Consider the following 16,950-nt stretch of genomic DNA (forward strand, 5'->3'; position numbering starts at 1 on the left):
GCAGCTAATGCTTTCGCTCAGTAAAATCGAACCTGGATATATCGAACTCGAAGGGGATCGTGAAATAGTTCGATAAATAGAACTATGTTCGTGCTGCAGAAGGGCAGGGTACTATCGGCAGTTTCTTCTAAAACAATAGCGAAGACAGTGTGATCCGTGCAGAGTGCCTCTTCACAGGAAAAAAGTCAACTGCCAACTTCAATCCCAGGCACCTCAATCTCATCAGCTCCAGTCTCTCTTGGTGCAGCTCCTAAGGGATCTTATGGCTAGGTTTGTCAAACCCTCTGCCACGAAGGCATGTGCTTCACCACTGGAGGTTGACTACCAAGGTATAAAGAACCAAAAAGCCAATTAAGATCTGGTCCTTGGGAGCTGCACATCATCTGTTGTGGAGAGGCTGCCTACCAGCGACAAGGAGCAGTTCTTTTCTGCGGTTAGGCAGTACTTTGTTGTGGCATGTGACTACATAAGGCGCAAATTTCCACTGGAAGATGAAGCCTTGAAGAAAGCAGAAGTCGCCTATTTGAAGTTTTTTAAGGGGGGACACTGGTCTTAGAGCTATTTTCATTATTTTAAAGCCAATCCTGATAAAATCATACCCTCTTGTTCAGATTTTTATGCTGATTTCAAAAATGTAACTTGTTTTTCTCTATGTCAGTTAATTCCCGAGATAATAATATTAATTATTCATTTAATTAGTACTTCCGCGCAAAAAAAACGCCTCTATAAAACATCATTTTTAATGCATGGCGGTACAGTACAATGACCAAAGAGTGCAATGATCAAAGCAGTTTTTCCATTTTACCCTTATTAGCAATTTTGCTGCACTTTGAAAGTTGTCCTTCAAGACGTGCCTATCATGCTTCAATTAACTTGGCAAAATAAAAAATTTTTGAAGCTTGAATAAAGAATTCTGCTTCGATCATTGCATTCACTGCACCTTCAGCTTTATGTAGAAAAAGGAATTACATCTCTATCTGTCCTAGATGCAGAGATATCGACGAACTAAACCAGCCAAGTGTCCAAAATTTGAGTTTTGAGAAAATGGGAAAAAACAAACTAGGCACAATTTATTCAAAATTTCGAAAAGATATATACATATTTACACTTGCAGACAGCTAATATGCACCAGGCATGTAATCTGACTGCTTGGGCTGACTAGAATGCCGCTTTTTCAGTGCCCGATGCATGTTTTCCGCAGAGGCACGCTTGCGTACTGATTCGGCTGTTCGGCGCCTGTCCTTCTCAGCCATCCTCCTGATATTCTGGACGCCAGGGTTCATATTTAGCTCACTCAGTATTTTTGAGCATGCTAGTAGGTTTCCTGCATTGAAGCGGACAACAGCCTCCGCAACAGCTGCTTGAACGGAGAACAGTGACGCATGGCGCTCCTTTGGTGCGAGTGACCATATTAGGGAGTGCAAGCTTTCATTACTGTTCTGGGTTTTTCCCTGCTGGCACCGCTCTAGCAGCTTTGGGTCTGCCAAACGCTCATAAATAGGCAAAAGTGCTTTGCACACATGTGGTGGCAAACTGTATCTGTGCTTGGGAGCAGGCTCTCCCTTGGCTGCAGCAGCATTCTGGCGGCACCACGAGTTTGCGCCTGTCGGGCAGAGGGTGTGATTTGACACGGTATCATTGGAGGTTACGTGATGATAGGTAGCCATCACTGCCTTATGCATTGCCCCAACATCTCCAGCATGGGACTTCAGGGCCCAGCTGTAATACGATGTCAACTTGGTGACAAGGTCGCCTGTCAGCTTTCCTTTGCCACTCAAGCTCTCTTTTGCATCACCTTTATGCTTGGCAATTGCATTGCGTAGGGCCGTTCCCATCCGCTTCTGCACATGGTTTGTGCAATCTTCTTTGCTGATTTCGATGTAGCCGTACACAGCTGATTCTTGCAATGCAAGAAATGTGCGGCTATCGCCGTCTGAGAGCATGGTCGTGTACCTAAGGCCATGTTTCTCCAGTGACCTTTCGAACAAAACAAGTCCGGCCTGAACTTCCATTTCACCGGACTTTTTGTCCGTGTTCTTTTGGCACAAGTGGCTTTCTTTCCACGCCTCATAGGACGGGTCACCTTCTTTGGGCCCACGCTCACACCCAGCACAAAAGTTACTGAAAACTACATAGTCAAGTACCAGTCCAGTAAAAAGTTCTACTACGGCGCCGACACCGATGTGGGATGAATGACCCCGGGTCATCCATGAACCATCGAAAGAGACAGAAATGTTCCCGGGGTTGTCAAGGTTCAACTCGTTATAGAGTTGCCGAACAGAACGGGCGCTGTCTTTCAACACTCCTTCGGCTGCGCGTGTTGCTGCGGGCGTCAGCTTACTCTTTACGTAGTCCTGCCACGTTTTCGTGTGCAGGCCACGATGAGATATGTTCATCGCCGCAAACACATCATTCAGCGCCGTTTGCCTATGTCCGGTACTTTGCATCGCGCGTGCAGCAAGGATATTCACGGCAAACGGATTTATCTTCTGGCTGCCTTGCACGCGCGGCGAACTCCATGCCGATGAAATGTCCCCGCAAATCACGCACGCGAGAGAGAGTTTAACGGCTAGACCATATTCACGATTTCCTTTTGAAATATGGACATCCCCGCCACACACTTTACATTTCACAGCAGACAACAGTTCGTTCAGCGACTCCAAACTCACAACAGTGAACGTCGTATCGTCCGCACGGCAACCGCCGGTCGCGTCAAGAAGACGGGCGTCAGAAGTGGCGATGAAATCCGCTTTCCTCTTCGTCGCTGCGGTTGAACCCAGCTCCTGCAGCATTCCTTCGGCTTTTCTTTTCTTTTCAATCAAGTCCGAAGGCTGCAGCATCGTCGTGTCGTGGCGGACGCGTCCGCTGGGCGTAGGCGCCGCCGAGCTCGCTAGGCCTATTTCGGCCGCGGGGACTTCTTGACTTGCCGCTGGCTCCTGCACATCCTCGGAGCTTTCGGGTGCCGCAGGACGGTTCCGAAAGTTGTCGCCGCGCGCACTCTTTTTCTTTTTGCCGAATTTGTGGCGCGAGCGGAATTTACTGAGGGGCATCGTCTCGCCTCGGTCTCGACTCAGAACAAAATGGCGTCTCGGACGCTTTCAACGGCTGCTGGCCCGCCGCAAGCAGACGACGTGCGATAGAATCAGCCAATCGGATGGCTCAGTTGCAGTCACGTGCGCTCAGCAGCGAATCAGATGCCGCGTTTTCCTTTTTCTTTGTGGTTATTTTTCTCAGTGGCCATTGAGGGCAGGCAAGCGCTAGCGGCGGGAAATTGAAACCCAGAAAGCGCTCTTTCAAACGAGCCTAACATGGCCGAGATCGGTCCGGCGGAACGGCAGTTGCGCGCAACGAAAAATGTGCCGTTTTATCGTCTGCTGCTGCGCAAATTCAGCCCGCGCGATGATTTCAATTCGTTATTATGCTGAAAATACTGACTTCTGGAAGAAGAAAATTGGTGAACTTGTAGATTAATAGCCACAGATTCCAAAAATGCCATTTTCAGAAAATCGGTTTTTTGGTGATTTTTTGGTCCCAAAGACCCGTGTCCCCCCTTAACAGCGCATCGTTCAAGAGCCTTGGCTTCATTGAGTCTTTCCCGCAACTTCTGTCCCAGGAGAAAAACGAGTAGAGAGGAGGCCTTGGATGCACTGGAGAATTTGCAGAGCTCCAGGCATATGATGTTCTTGAAGAGATCTTAAATAAAGAGAGGATTGATATTCAGTGGTCAGAAGTAGGAAGTATCACTAGCATTGATGGAAGAGTGAAGTTTGGCAGAGTGGCAAAGGTGATGCTGCAACTACTTGCCATTCCACACAGCAATGCTGAATGTGAGCGGATCTTTAGCACGGTTAAGAAGAGAAGAACCGAATTCCGGTCTTCGCTTTCCAACAAGGCTCTCGGTGACCTCCTCATGGTGAAGGGTTGCCAAACCGGACGTTGTTTTGAGCGGACGTATTCTGACAAGTTGTTGAAGCCTGCAAAGGCTGCGACTGCCAGGTCACTTCACAAATAAAGTTGCCCCCCCCCCCCCCCCCCCCCCCCCTCTCCACTGCAAGCACCAGGAGTTCAGGGGCTTTCATGAGCCTATAAATAGAGATAATTTCAAAATAAACTATTGGGCCACCACTCTCACCTCTTTCTGATGTTTCAGTCTCAATAATTTCCGAGTTGGTAAACTTGGAAATTTCTCATCTGGGCACCCACCCTTCACCTCTGGCTTTACCGCGGTGTGCTTTTTTTGGGCAAAATTTAGCAAAGTGTCCGTGGCCATAACAGTTAAAACACTGCCTTCTCACACAATGTTCCGCGTTGTCCTGCCTAGCCTGAGCTGCGCTACCCTGTTTTAGCTCAACTAGCTCCTTCTCCTTCGTCAACGCGCTCGCTGCTGGCTTAAACCTTCGGCTCTCTTCAAAGTTTCCCGCCAGCTTCACGACCTCGCTAGGTTTCAAGAAGCCTGGCTTGTCACTGAGGGCGATATGAGCTCTCGCATCTGCACTCGGGGCTTCTTTCAATCGGTCCGATGTGGTTAGTTGTTTGAACCCTTCGAGAGAAGTTACCTGGCAGCTGTCTAGATAGTATTCAAGGTAGTTTTCTAGACGCACCGCAAACTGCTCCCATGTCTCCTTCGCGCCTTTGCACGCGGATGAGAAGGGACGCTTGTCTTCGGCAGCTGTTAGCCTCAGGCCGTGTAAAATTTTGCTTTTCAGGAGCGCATACTCGCTCCGCTCCTCAGCAGACAAATGCGTGAGCAGTCCGCGTGCCCTATCGCTCATTCGGGGCAAAATTAGCCCAACCCACCACTGGGTCGGAACTTCGTACGACGCCAGTGTGGCCTCTGCGTTTTCAAACCACCCTGGCACTAGGGCTTCTTGAAGCGGCATCGGTGCGAGGACCTTATTCAAAAGGTTTGCAAACTTTAACCTTCTGTCCTCATCTGTTCTCCCGTCTGCTTCCGCGCTAGCGCCAAGTCCGTTCGCTGTTGCACTCTGCTTGGAACGCAGTGTTGCGTTTTCCAGTGCCAATTGTTCTTTTTCAACCTGCAATTACGCAATTCATAATTGCATCTGCAGCTCTGTCATTTGCTGCCCCGACGCCATAACTGTAGGAGGAATAGTCTGACTTTCCTTTGTCTGATTCTCAGCTGCCAACTCTCCGCTTCCCGCCCCGTTCTCCATCTCTCCCTGTTTATTCCTGTCGCTCCTCAAAATCTAAGGCTTTGACATAAGCACGAGCCAGACAGAAACAGAAAGGTACTCGCCTGGCTACCGTAGCTCCGCTTTACGAGGCTGTCGGTGCCCCAACATGGATGAAATGGCAGGGAAGTTTGTCGTTGCGCAGCCTGGTCCTGATCAGGGATTCACCTCCTTCACCAGCATTGCCTTTGCCGAATCCAGCTTCTTCCTCACTGGGAAATCGCAGCATCGAGAGAAGACGCAGCATCTCGTGGTCAGCGTCAGAGATGCGTGCGTCTTCACAGCCTTCTTTCTTGTCTCCGTAGCATGGCCGGTCTGCTTCAGTCGGGATTTTTGTCAATTGCGGCAGTTATGCTAAACGAGGTTCTTTTGTTTTCTTATACTTCGTCACCTCCCGATTTAACCGGACCACGTACACCACAACTTGCTATATACAAACGACGTGTATTTTACATTATTTACGAGCTAAGACAGGCTGGACGTCTTCAGGGTACAGCCTCTCTGCACGGCACCCGACTCGCATCGCCTCGCGTCTTGTTTCCTCCAAGTCGTCCTCCCTCCTCTCCGGGTCCTCCTCGCAGCTGCCCGCGATGACTGTGTCTGCATGCGCTCCAAGCCTCGCTCGCTTCTCGGAAGACGCGCGACCATCCCGAAGACCCTCCGCCACTCTGAGGCGTGGACCGCGGCCAGCGGTGCCACCCCCCCACGGGGCCACACACACAGCGGGGCGCGCGTTTGCCGTCCTCAAGGCGCCGGCCTGCAGCCTCCCTCGGCGCTGAGTTGGCGTTCGCCCGTGGTAATAAAACTGGGCGCACCGTTCGCGCACGGCGCACAAACACGAGTCGTCCCCAGCATTCGTTCACAAGCCGATTCGAGGAATCCGTCCACGATGATGATGATGATTTATATAACCTCTGTGAGTAACTTCTGTCAACTGGCAACATCATGCTAAATATATAAAACAATTCAACTAAAGGGCAGCAATATGGCATAAGTGAATTAGCAAGCAAACACTGCCAAACGAAAATTGTGTACACATCAAAAAGGCAACAAAGAAAGAACACTGCACAAGGAGCAAAGCAAGTATGTGTATTTTGATGCAGCTGCTGAAATCATTCGAAGTCTTCTCTCAACATTCTGGTTTTTTTAAGTTTATTGTAATGTAAAATTAAGGGGAGACACTGGTCTTAAAATGAAAATTTTTATTTTTAGAGATATAATAACGAAATTGGGTGTGTATATGTATTTCTTCCTCCTGTTTTCAAAAATGTAATTAGTTTTACTCTATCTCAATTAGTTCTAATGTTATTGGGAAATAACCAAAGCCTAATTTGGTAATTTCTTACGGGTCGTTAGAACAGTTTCCCTCAATATTTTTTCGTTCCGATTAAAATGTAGTTGTAGCCAAAGACCTGCCATGTGGAGCTATGCTATTTATATTATCATTGATGTACATCACAGTATAAAAATATTCAATTATGTAGATGCCCCACAATTTGAAAATATAATTAGCTGACATTATTGTTCAATAAATTTGATATGTTCAACTTAGCAATATAAAAATAGCATAGCTCCACAGTTCAAACCTTTCTGAATTCAACGGTTTAAGATTTATTAAAATTGTACCACAAAAACCTAATGAAAAGTTCCGTAAGGCTAGTCATGTCACCAAAAAACATGAAGCTGAGAAAAACTCATTTGAAGTTTTGACACTGAGTGCAGAAAATATTGGGAAGAATCTTCGACAACGGATGTTACTCAGATGTTCCCTATCAGTTTCCCTACAAAACAAAACAAAAAGTGTCTTATTCCATCCAAGGAAACATTTAAAAAAAAAATGTCGAATGTGTAAGTGTGATGAAATTATAGAGGTTACTTTCGAGAAGTTCGGGGTTGACTTTTTTTTTTTTTTTTTTTTTTTTTTTTTTCTTTTTGGGGTGAAAGTGAGGACCGGAGCCAAGGAGACGAGAGCTCCACCAGGCAAACAGTTGGGGAAGAGAACTGCTTCGCTTATTCTTGGGGAAGAGAACTGCTTCTGTTCGAAATCGCAGTTTTCGTAGACAAGCAGAAGCTTTACAGCAAGGCCGTACTCCTTATCTGTTGCCTTGCTCAAACGCAGACTTCCTGCGCCGCAGGTTCCGCACTTCGCTTGCGCGAAAAAATTGTTCAAAACCTTCAAGTCCACAATCACGAACTGGGTACCGGCATCAGCTGTCTGGTAATCCGCACTGACGCCAAGAAGGTCAAACTTGCGCTGGGTTGCCGACTTTTCCGACAGAACGGACTTTGCTTGCGCCGATCGCTCAACACGCTGCGCCTGCTCGGTCGACGAATAGTACACAGCATCAACACGAAGTGTACCACGATCCGAGATACGATTCGTGCTGCAACTTGGTCCCGCGGTGTCGTCATCGGGCAGCGTGCTTGATGTACCCGGCGGATCCAACGAGTCCGGCACTGCAGGCCCCGGCGACGCACTGGTGGCCACTGCCTGCTGTTTATTGTTCCACGGACGTTTCTTCCGGCTTCCAAAAGCTCGTTGCGTGCTCGGTTTCAATCGATTGTCTCCCGGCATCTCGATCGCAAAGAGAAACTCCCGGCACAAGGCAGAAACACGGCGTGTAGAGAAACACGAGCGCAAAAACAGACGCGCACGAAGCGACAGCCACAGCGGCGAACGCGAGAGAAAGAAAAAAAAAATGACGTAGACGGTCACACCAGCCAATGGGAGGCGCAGAACGGCGCGCGCGGGAAGCGCGCCGCGTGCGAGCCAATCAGCGACCCGAAAACGGCCTTCGGGAAACCGGCCCGAACCGCCGCTCGGCTTGAGCGACGCCATTTTGAGATAGCTCAAATTGCGCACAAAGAAACCAGCTTTAAAACAAGCCCAAGATGGCGGCGATCGGCCGGCTGCAACGCCGGCGACGCGCGCGGGAAGTTCGAACAAAGTCTCTCTTTTCGGGGCCATTTCGTCACTGCCGTGGTGTTTTGAAAGCCGATTTTATCGCATTTCCCGACCGAATTCAGCGTTAATAATTTTACTGTAGATGCTCGAAAGGACAAACCTTCCGAAAATGAGTTTTTCCCAAAATCGACTTTTAGACCTTTTTCGACCGTTTTAAGACCCGCGTCTCCCCTTAACCCCTGAATAGAGTTAGCTTAAATATAATATTCAAATTATATTTCCCTTGCTCGCTTGCTGGCGCTGATGTTCGGGCTGCTCCTTTATGCAGCTTGAAGGCGCTGATGATTGCCTTTTCCGCCACGGCCCCTTATGCAAAGGTCTCCAAGTTTTGTCGTGTAGCTGCATGTCAACCGCCTTCAGAGCAAAGAAACATAACTCCCAAGGCTTTACAAGTGTCCATGTGACGGGCATAAAGCTGCCCAGGCTGATTCTTGAGTTAATCAGCATCAGCTGGATTATACCCACTGCAAGGCGAAAGCCTCTCCCATATTACTCCAACTAACCCGGTCCTGTGCTAGCGGCATTCATTTCACCCCTGCGAACTTCTTAACCTCATCCACTAACCTAACTTTCTGGCGCCCCCTGCTACGCTTTCCTTCCTTCCCTTGGAAAGAAAGTGCACAGTACACAAGTTACAAGAGTGTATAATATGGGTCACATGGGTCCAGTCCTGGAGAATGTGCAGAATGTGTTGACATGGTGATATTCATTGTGGTAATTTCTCGACAGGCATCACAGTGCAAAGCAAGGTCCTTTTTTTAAATTTCATTGCAGCAAATGCTAGCTGTTGCAGGCATCAATGCAACTGTTTGGGTCCCGTGAAGAAATGTGAAGTGTTTGAAAAAAATAAATGGGTAATTAATGCTTGATCAGTTCGGTTTGGCTGATGATGTTGGCAAGCATAAAGCTGTGTGACCTGAGCTCTTAGTGACTAAGCCAAGACGTATTTAGGTTGCACCCTTGTGTTGCAGTCGCGGTGCCCCCTTGTCCTCTGGCAGCACACTGGGCCAGCTGGTGTCCCATGAAGTGCTGCTAAGCCGCTGGCAGCTGACGCTGGAGCTGTTTGGGCGGGTCTTTGTGGATGACGTGGGTGCTGAGCCAGGCTCGGTCATCAGTGAGCTGGGTGGCTTCCCGGTCAAGGAGGTACGCTTCCGTCGAGACATGGAGAAGCTGCGCAACTCCCAGCAGAGAGACCTCACCCTATCCAAGGTGTGTGCCTGTCTCATTTCCTTTTTTCACCTTGCCAGACAAGTTGACCAGGGAAGTTAGTGGTATACAGTTTTCTCTGGGAGCAAAAATAATGCACTACAGTGAGAGCCTCTTGTGACATGCACCATTGCCATTACAGATAGAGCGTGAGCGCAACAGCCTGCTGCAGCAGACGTTTAAGGAGCTGAACAGCCAGTACAGTGCCTTCAGCCGCCGCAGCATGGGGGGCACCCCACCACTGGCCATGAACAGGGTCAAGGTGACCTTCAAGGACGAGCCAGGAGAGGGCTCTGGAGTGGCTCGCTCCTTCTATGCAGCCATTGCAGAGGCCATCCTATCGCCTGACAAGCTGCCCAACCTGGAGGGCTGCCAGGCGGGCAACCGGTCCCTGCAGTACAGTGAGCGTCACCTCCCTTGTAAGATTGAGGGCACGTTGGGGGCTAGCTGGGTTGCTTATGTAGTGACGAAACACTTGCGTGTTAAAAGTGGAGTAGCTTCTCCTTTCGCTGGGTAATTGCTGTCTCCACAATCACTGCTTGGAAGGTCAGTGAAGAAATGATGTACCGTAAAAACCTGCATATAATACGCAGCGTAACTTGGGGGTAGCAAAAATGAGGGGAGTGATTTCCATCTGCATGTAACGCTGGTTGTCGTAGGGTATACATTGTTTTAAAAATCCCTTGTCAGAAACATCTTTCCTTTTTTTGGCACTTTTTGGAAGCATTACTAAAGGACTCCTCGGGAGTACTGGCCCAAGCATGTCTGCATTCCAGGTGCAGGGTGTGGCCTGTTTTAGCCATCTGGCAGCTGTACTACCAACAGGCTTTCCCTACTTCATCCAGTCACTGTAGCAGCCCTTGATGAGGTGTGCTTATGCTTGCGCCAGGTTAATATTACTTTCCTTTTAAACCTGAAAAATTCTTGCCTTTGCGTGGCTTTTTACAGTACTTGAAATAAGAGTAGTTTCCCTATGAAAATGGATGGTGTCTACGTCTACCCTTGTACCATTTGTAGGCCTTTTCCATTCATAAAAGCTTCGTTTTGAGAGAAAGTAGCTTGTTTATCATTAGGACGTGGTACCGAATTGTCATAAGTGAATTCGAATTCGTCTTTTTCGGAAAATACATGCTGCTGCTTCTTACCAGGCTGAAACACTTCGCAAAAAATGAGTTCTGTGCGGCATTTCATACAGTAAAACCTCGTTAATTCGAAGTCATCAGGACCATGAGAAATCTTCGAATTTACCGAGTTTTCGAATTGACTGAACACACCAACAAACATGACTCGGGCAAAAAATTTGTTGCTGGGACACACTACCGTCATTCGGCATATTTCAGATTACTTAAAGTGAGCAGAGAGCGCTGCTTTGCCACGTCCTGTAGTTTGCGGCTCCGAAGGTAATGTTCTCGAGTTGGATAACCAGGTGAAACATTTTATAACTTCCACCATAGCATTCAACAAAACTGCGGGTAATGTTTAGCAATCCGATAACTTCACTCAGAGTGGGTGCTCGAGGATGCTCGTCGCTGTCATCGCGTATGTTCGTAACAGCAGTAACCTCACTCTCTAAGTCCGAGTATCCTGTCTGCTCATAATTCTCAAAGTTCAGATACTCGACAAAGCCAACTGTGTTGGACTCACCATCCTCTGCGCAGAGTTCATTGATGCGGTTGCAATACTCTGTTCCTCCTTCGTCAAGCCTACATGGGTTGTCTTTCATTGCTTTCACTGGAAAAACCAGCGTGTTCAAAACACCGCCTGATCAATGTGGGCTCCACTTGTTTCCAAGCTTATGCCAAGAGGCATATGGCTCCGAGGAGGTCGATGGAGCACTCCTTGCCATTGTAGCAAAGGAGCATGCGCTTGAGCAGGTGGTGGTGAATGACTCCTTGGTCCATCGGCTTTGAGATTGAAGTGATGTTCGGAGGTAGAAATACTATTCTGATGGCCTTAATTGATGTGTGGGATGGGTCCATGTGCCGAGCAGTTGTCGATGACAAATTAGACATTCCTGCCTATGGTTGCGAACTTGCGGTTAAGTTGCCGCACATACTCCTCAGATATTGCACCTGTCACCCAGACTTTCTTATTGTGCCTGTAGATGAGTTCTTCCTTTGAGGCCAGCCACGCATTTTTGAAGCAGCGAGGCTTCTCCATCTTCCCAACAACCAGCAGTGGCAGGTTGTGTTTACCGCACATATTTGTGCCGAACAGCACAGTACTCCTGTCCTTCGCCTGGTTTCTACCTTTGATTACGGTGTCCTTCACTGTGATTGTTTTTTTTTTTTTTTTTTGGCATCATCTTGTAAAAACGGGCAGATAGTCACGGTTGTAAATGTCGTCTGCACCATATTCACTGAGCAGCAGCGCCAAAGTGTGCTTCTTGCAAATCTCGACAACGCTCTCGTTAGCACTACTGCTTTCATCACACACGGTGAGAAGTGTCAAATTACTGCGTTCTTTAAAATGGCTAAACCATCCATTACTTGAATTCTTCGTGCCCAAGCTGCAGAACCAGGTCGTTGGTCTTCTCCTTCAGTATAGTTCCATTGACGGAAAAATGGGCTCTGCTTGCTTTCTGCAGCCAGCGAAGCAGAGCAGTAGTGTTGACAAGCAGAACTTCTGCTGCAGCGTTAAAGGAATACTGAACAAAAAAATTGCCGCCGAGATTTCTAGCACAGATGGTTGCTATCGTATTGAGAGTAACCAAAACAACACACTTTATGAGCAGAAATTAGCGGAAAGTAAGTATTTTAATGAATATTTCTCAAATCGCCGCACCTAGCAGCCTCATGTGAAAGCTCTGACAAAACCTGATATCGCGTCACTTTTACCTGCATCCGCTCATTTTGTTTACTTCGTGAAGCTAGATGTGTTCTTTTTCTGTTAAAGTGCAACGCGTTCTAAAACTGCTGGTCTTGTTCCTACGAGACAGCAGACTCAGTGCACAGCTTTAAACCATGCTGCACGCAATTTATCCTTCCCTACCAGCGTGCAAGCAATTGCCCGCAAAGCGTGCCCTCTGTACGCGTTCCCCTCGACCTCCCTCACCTGTAGCATTCCACACTCCGCAGCATTGTGCATGGCGCAACTTGGGGGAACTGACACTGCGCCTAGCCGGTCAACCAACTCAGGTGCGGGGGCGGCGGGGCCAAACACCCCAGGGCCGCGGGGCCATGATGTTGCTGAGGGTAAATGTGACGTCACATCCTCCGGCTCATAGTTGGGAGCACGCTGCCTCTGACCCGGCGGCCGCTTAGAAAACCTAAAAAGTAAAGCCATCCGCTCAAAACTAACCCGAATTATGTGTCTGCTCAGCCAGGGTGGCGCAGTGGGTACTGCTCTCGACTGCTGTTCCCAAGGAGGCAGGATCGAATCCCGGCCTCGGCGGCAGCTTTTCAATGGAGGCGGAAAGCAAGGCGCCTGTGTGCTGTGCGATGTCAGTGCATGTAAAGAACCCCAGGTGATCGAATTTTCCGGAGTCCTCCACTACGGCGTCTCTCATAGCCTTAGTCGCTTTGAAACGTTAAATCTCGCAAACCAAACCAATTACATGGCTGTACTGGTGTAATAATGTCTTAAGAAGGCAGTTGTGGGGCTTTCTCAATATTCTTAGATATTTGTTCAGTATACCTTTAAAGTCTTGTACTCATTTCGTTCACTAATACAGTCACAAAGCTAGCACTTCTGCACAGCACATAAAATACAATGTCACAGCAGCCAACCCCTTAAAGGGCCTGTCACACTAGCCTGACACGACGGCGATTTGGTCTGCCAACAGCGCGTCTTCCAGATGTCTGCGTCTATGTCACACTGCGCCGACAAAAACAGTCAGCTGACAGTCGGTGTCGGCGCTGCCCAACTCCTATGTCACACTAGCTAGACAGCAGGTGAAACTTCCCCACCGACTAGGCCCTCTCATTCTCACTCCCTTCTTGCGTCATTATACTGTTCCTTTTCTTAATCCTTTTAGTTTTTCTGCCATGCGAAATTCTCCTTTCTGTAGCTACTCCCTATCTTATTTTATTTGCTTTATTCTCATAACTGCTAAGTTAACAAACGCTTAATTTTGATTCTTTTTCATAAATTCGACCATACCAAAACAAGCGCCTCAAATATCGTGGTTATGGGCCGAGATTGAATAGTGCCTAGTATTTTACGGCTGTGGTTGCCGGATCAGAACGTCAGTGTTCGAAAAATATAAGCTGTCCGAGGCGAATTAGAGACAGTGTATATTAAAAAGCTAAAAAAAGAAACGAGAAAAAAAACCTCTACCCGCTGCACTCTATGCGGGATCGAACTTAGACCTTTCGTTTGATAGCCAACTGTGCTAACCACTGCACCACAAAAGTTTTGTGGTTTTTCCTGCTACTGAACTACACGGCATGATTCAAACTATCATAGCCTGAGTTGCTTTGGGACGTTAAACCCTACAAACCAACCAACCATCAAACTATCAGCAGTGTGCTCTCAGCAAGCTGGACAGTCTACAGTTAAGCGGTTAATGTTCCTACTGCCTTTGCGACTTTCACACTGCAAGACGGCATATAGGCTAAAAACATATCTTAACCTCTGAAATCACTAGTGTGGTGCAGTAGGAACATTTGTGTTACGTTTTTTCCAGCATTTAAAAAAAAACAGTATCAACGAGGTTTTACTGTATATGCAAATTTTGGTCAAAAAGTAGCACTTTATCCATACACTACAGCCAAATCTGCATTCTTTAATCGCCTGCACTTAGAGAAATATGCACTATTCCAGCATTAATTTGGTCTTGCTTGGAAGGAAACGAGAGCGATGCGTTTTCTTGCGATGATGCGCTCCCTCCTGGCTTGGGTGCCAGCACGATATGCATCCCACGACTGTGCCGTTTGCTCAGCTACGCTAGGCCTAACATGTGTCATAACGTGCATGCATTGCTAGTTGTAACCTTGTTCTTAGTTTAACGTCAGACAGTAATCTCCCAACAAAATGAAAATCTATAATTGATTTCCACAAGACTTTGACAGCAATATGCACGGAAATGCAGCCCAGGAGAAGGCCAACCCACACCGACAGCGGCCGTGGGTCTCACGCGTGCTGCGCCGCTCCAAATCGTCGATCAAGCCGTCACAAGCGCCGGACCTTAGGAGCATCTTAACTTCGGATCACGTGACATTTGCCAGTAAAGTAATACAGTGCTAAAGCAACGGCTAGCAGCCTGTTTTACTGCGGATGGTAACAGCGCAGGTCGCACCAGAACACGCCGTATATCATTCATAGTTTTAGTGCATTATGTATCCAAAATATTTGCCGCGCCTGCACTGATTCGTCATAAAATTGCATATGACCATGTAAACAATAGGCGCAAAATTACGGCTGTGCTGTAGTCTGGAAATTTTTATGGTAAATAACATTCCCATGTAAAGGCCGTCCCCATCAGAATTACGGGAAAAAAGTGCGGTCCTTATACAAGCGCATACAGTATACAGTAGAATTTTTGCTGATATGAATCTGATGGGGTCTTGAAGAAATTACTGTCATCAGAACAACCAAAAATTTGTGCACAGAAATATGGGAAAGGCATTCGTTTATGACTGACAGAATTTATTTACGGCTGGGTGTTGCTGCGATATTCTCTGGGTATGTATCGCACGACAGGTGATTGCGATGTCGGCGCTGCCAGTTACGGCCTCTCATGCATAATGTGAGTAGCAATCATGGAGTCAACGATGTGCCGGCAGTGCATGGTGCATGCGGTTGCAGCCACAGTTCATGTAAATGACACAGGAGAGTATTAAGAACAACTGGAATTCTGCACATTGTACACAATGCACTTCTGGCGGAGAAATTTAAGAATTCATATCATCTTGAAATTTGCACCAACCCGGTTTGTATCGTCGAGATTCTACTGTAATTACATTCATGCATCATTACTGGCCTGAAAGGGAGTGAAAGGCAGCGATGAGATTCGTGCCGGGGCAGGGCATTGCCACATTCTGTTAGCTGCAAATCAGCCATTACATGCAAACGCTCCGCATTTTTGCGCTAACAGTGTAGTAGCTGGTGGTGTTCGGCCGCGACTGTGAGGAGTGAACACTACCGCCTCAAGATCGTTTTTTTTTTATGGGGCATCGTAAAGGTGGTGATGAGAAAGTGATACCTGGGCTTTCAACCGCGCGACAGAGAGATGCTTCAAGCAAGTTTTGTGCCATTGGCAGCGGCAGTAGCTGCGAAAATCACAAACCTTGGCAAACGTGGCTTGAGCCTGTTTGTCGTACAGTGCAAGATGATCTATAGGTGTCTATCACTAGCTATGGAATTAGTGATTGCAGCCTGATTGGGATGTCTTGCTGCATTTGAGTTTTTCTTTTTTTTTTTTTTAATTCTAATTTTGAATTGCGTAGGAAAACTGCCAAACAAGACTGGGACAGAGGGAGCGCACAAGGATGAGTGCTGCTCCATGCGTTCTTCCTTCGTTCCAGTCTTATTTTTCACTGTTTCTGTGCAATGGATTGCCAACTGGCCCAAGCTTCTGTTTCAGCAAATTTTAGACATCTTGTTGTCTTAGGTACAGTGAGATCACAGCATCCGTAAAAGATAGGTAATTTTGCTTGCTAAAAGAAATTAAAGGTGCAGGGATTGCAATGATAACAGCAGTTTCTTGTTCAAGCTTTAAGAATGAATGATTATGCTAAGTTAAATGCTTGACAAGCATATCTTGATTGTTGATATTCAAAGTTCAATTTAATTACTTATATTAGAAAACTGCTTTGATTATTGCATTATTTACTGTTACTTATGTAGCCATGCATTAAATGTTAATTTATACTGAGCTATTTTCTCTCTGCGGAGGTACACTAGAACCTCACTAATATGTTTCCAGTTCATATTACAGTCGAACCCGGATATATCGAACTCGAAGGGGATCGCGAAATAGTTCGATATATCGATAATTCGATATACAAAAATCGGCTTGTGACGGCACTTACGCTGCCAAAAAACGATACCGTATTTGTCGCGTAAGCAACCCACTTCCATAATGAACCCACCCTGCACTTTTGCACGGAGAATTTGAAAAGAAAAAAAAAGCGTTAAGACCAGCTCGCTCACATGCAAGCGATTGAGCGATCTCAGGGACGAGCGCATCGACACAGCGAAAATTTCAAACTCCCTCTCGCTGCTCGAGCCACAGCGGCAGCTCTAAACTAGGTGTTTGTGTTGCCGCGGCAGAAATCGCGAGCGTTTTCGCTTGCATGTCGATGGCGCGCATCACTCCGTTTCGGTCGTCTCACCACAGCTTATTGCTTGGCAGCGTGCCAAGATGCTGCGCAGCGATAACGTCGGGGCGCGTTTATCTTTTGATAGCTCCTGCGGTGGCGGGGAGCGAACTTGGCAGAGTGCCCGTGATGGCTTGATTGCACGTACAAGCCTGGTTCGATTTATCACGCCGCGCTTGGGGCGGGCTTCATGATCGCAGCAGCTGACCGCGTGCTTTCGTTGACTCCCACACACACACAAAAAAAAAGGAAACTGCCGCTTTTTAACGTCCAAACAGCACAACGATAAGAAAGGATGACTCGCAAAAAAAAAAAAAAAAAAAAA

At 47.4% G+C, this 16,950-nt stretch overlaps 1 protein-coding gene across 7 annotated transcripts in view; it reads left to right on the forward strand.

The window, feature by feature from the left end:
* hyd (E3 ubiquitin-protein ligase hyd) overlaps positions 1–16,950 on the forward strand; it is a 264,107-nt gene that overhangs the window by 213,676 nt on the left and 33,481 nt on the right. For 3 of the 7 annotated variants that reach the window (XM_084607031.1, XM_084607166.1, XM_084606954.1), the window contains exons 37-39: positions 9,129–9,366; positions 9,506–9,782; positions 14,396–14,530. In XM_084607031.1, coding sequence (XP_084463157.1) covers positions 9,129–9,366; positions 9,506–9,782; positions 14,396–14,530 — 650 coding nt within the window. The remainder of the gene's footprint in view (positions 1–9,128; positions 9,367–9,505; positions 9,783–14,395; positions 14,531–16,950) is intronic. The other 4 variants (XM_084607224.1, XM_084607092.1, XM_084607293.1 and 1 more) reach the window with 4 other exon arrangements.

The sequence above is a fragment of the Amblyomma maculatum genome, chromosome 1 (assembly GCF_055883805.1).
Source record: "Amblyomma maculatum isolate TAMU_Amacu chromosome 1, ASM5588380v1, whole genome shotgun sequence".
Taxonomy (NCBI): Eukaryota; Metazoa; Arthropoda; class Arachnida; order Ixodida; family Ixodidae; genus Amblyomma; species Amblyomma maculatum.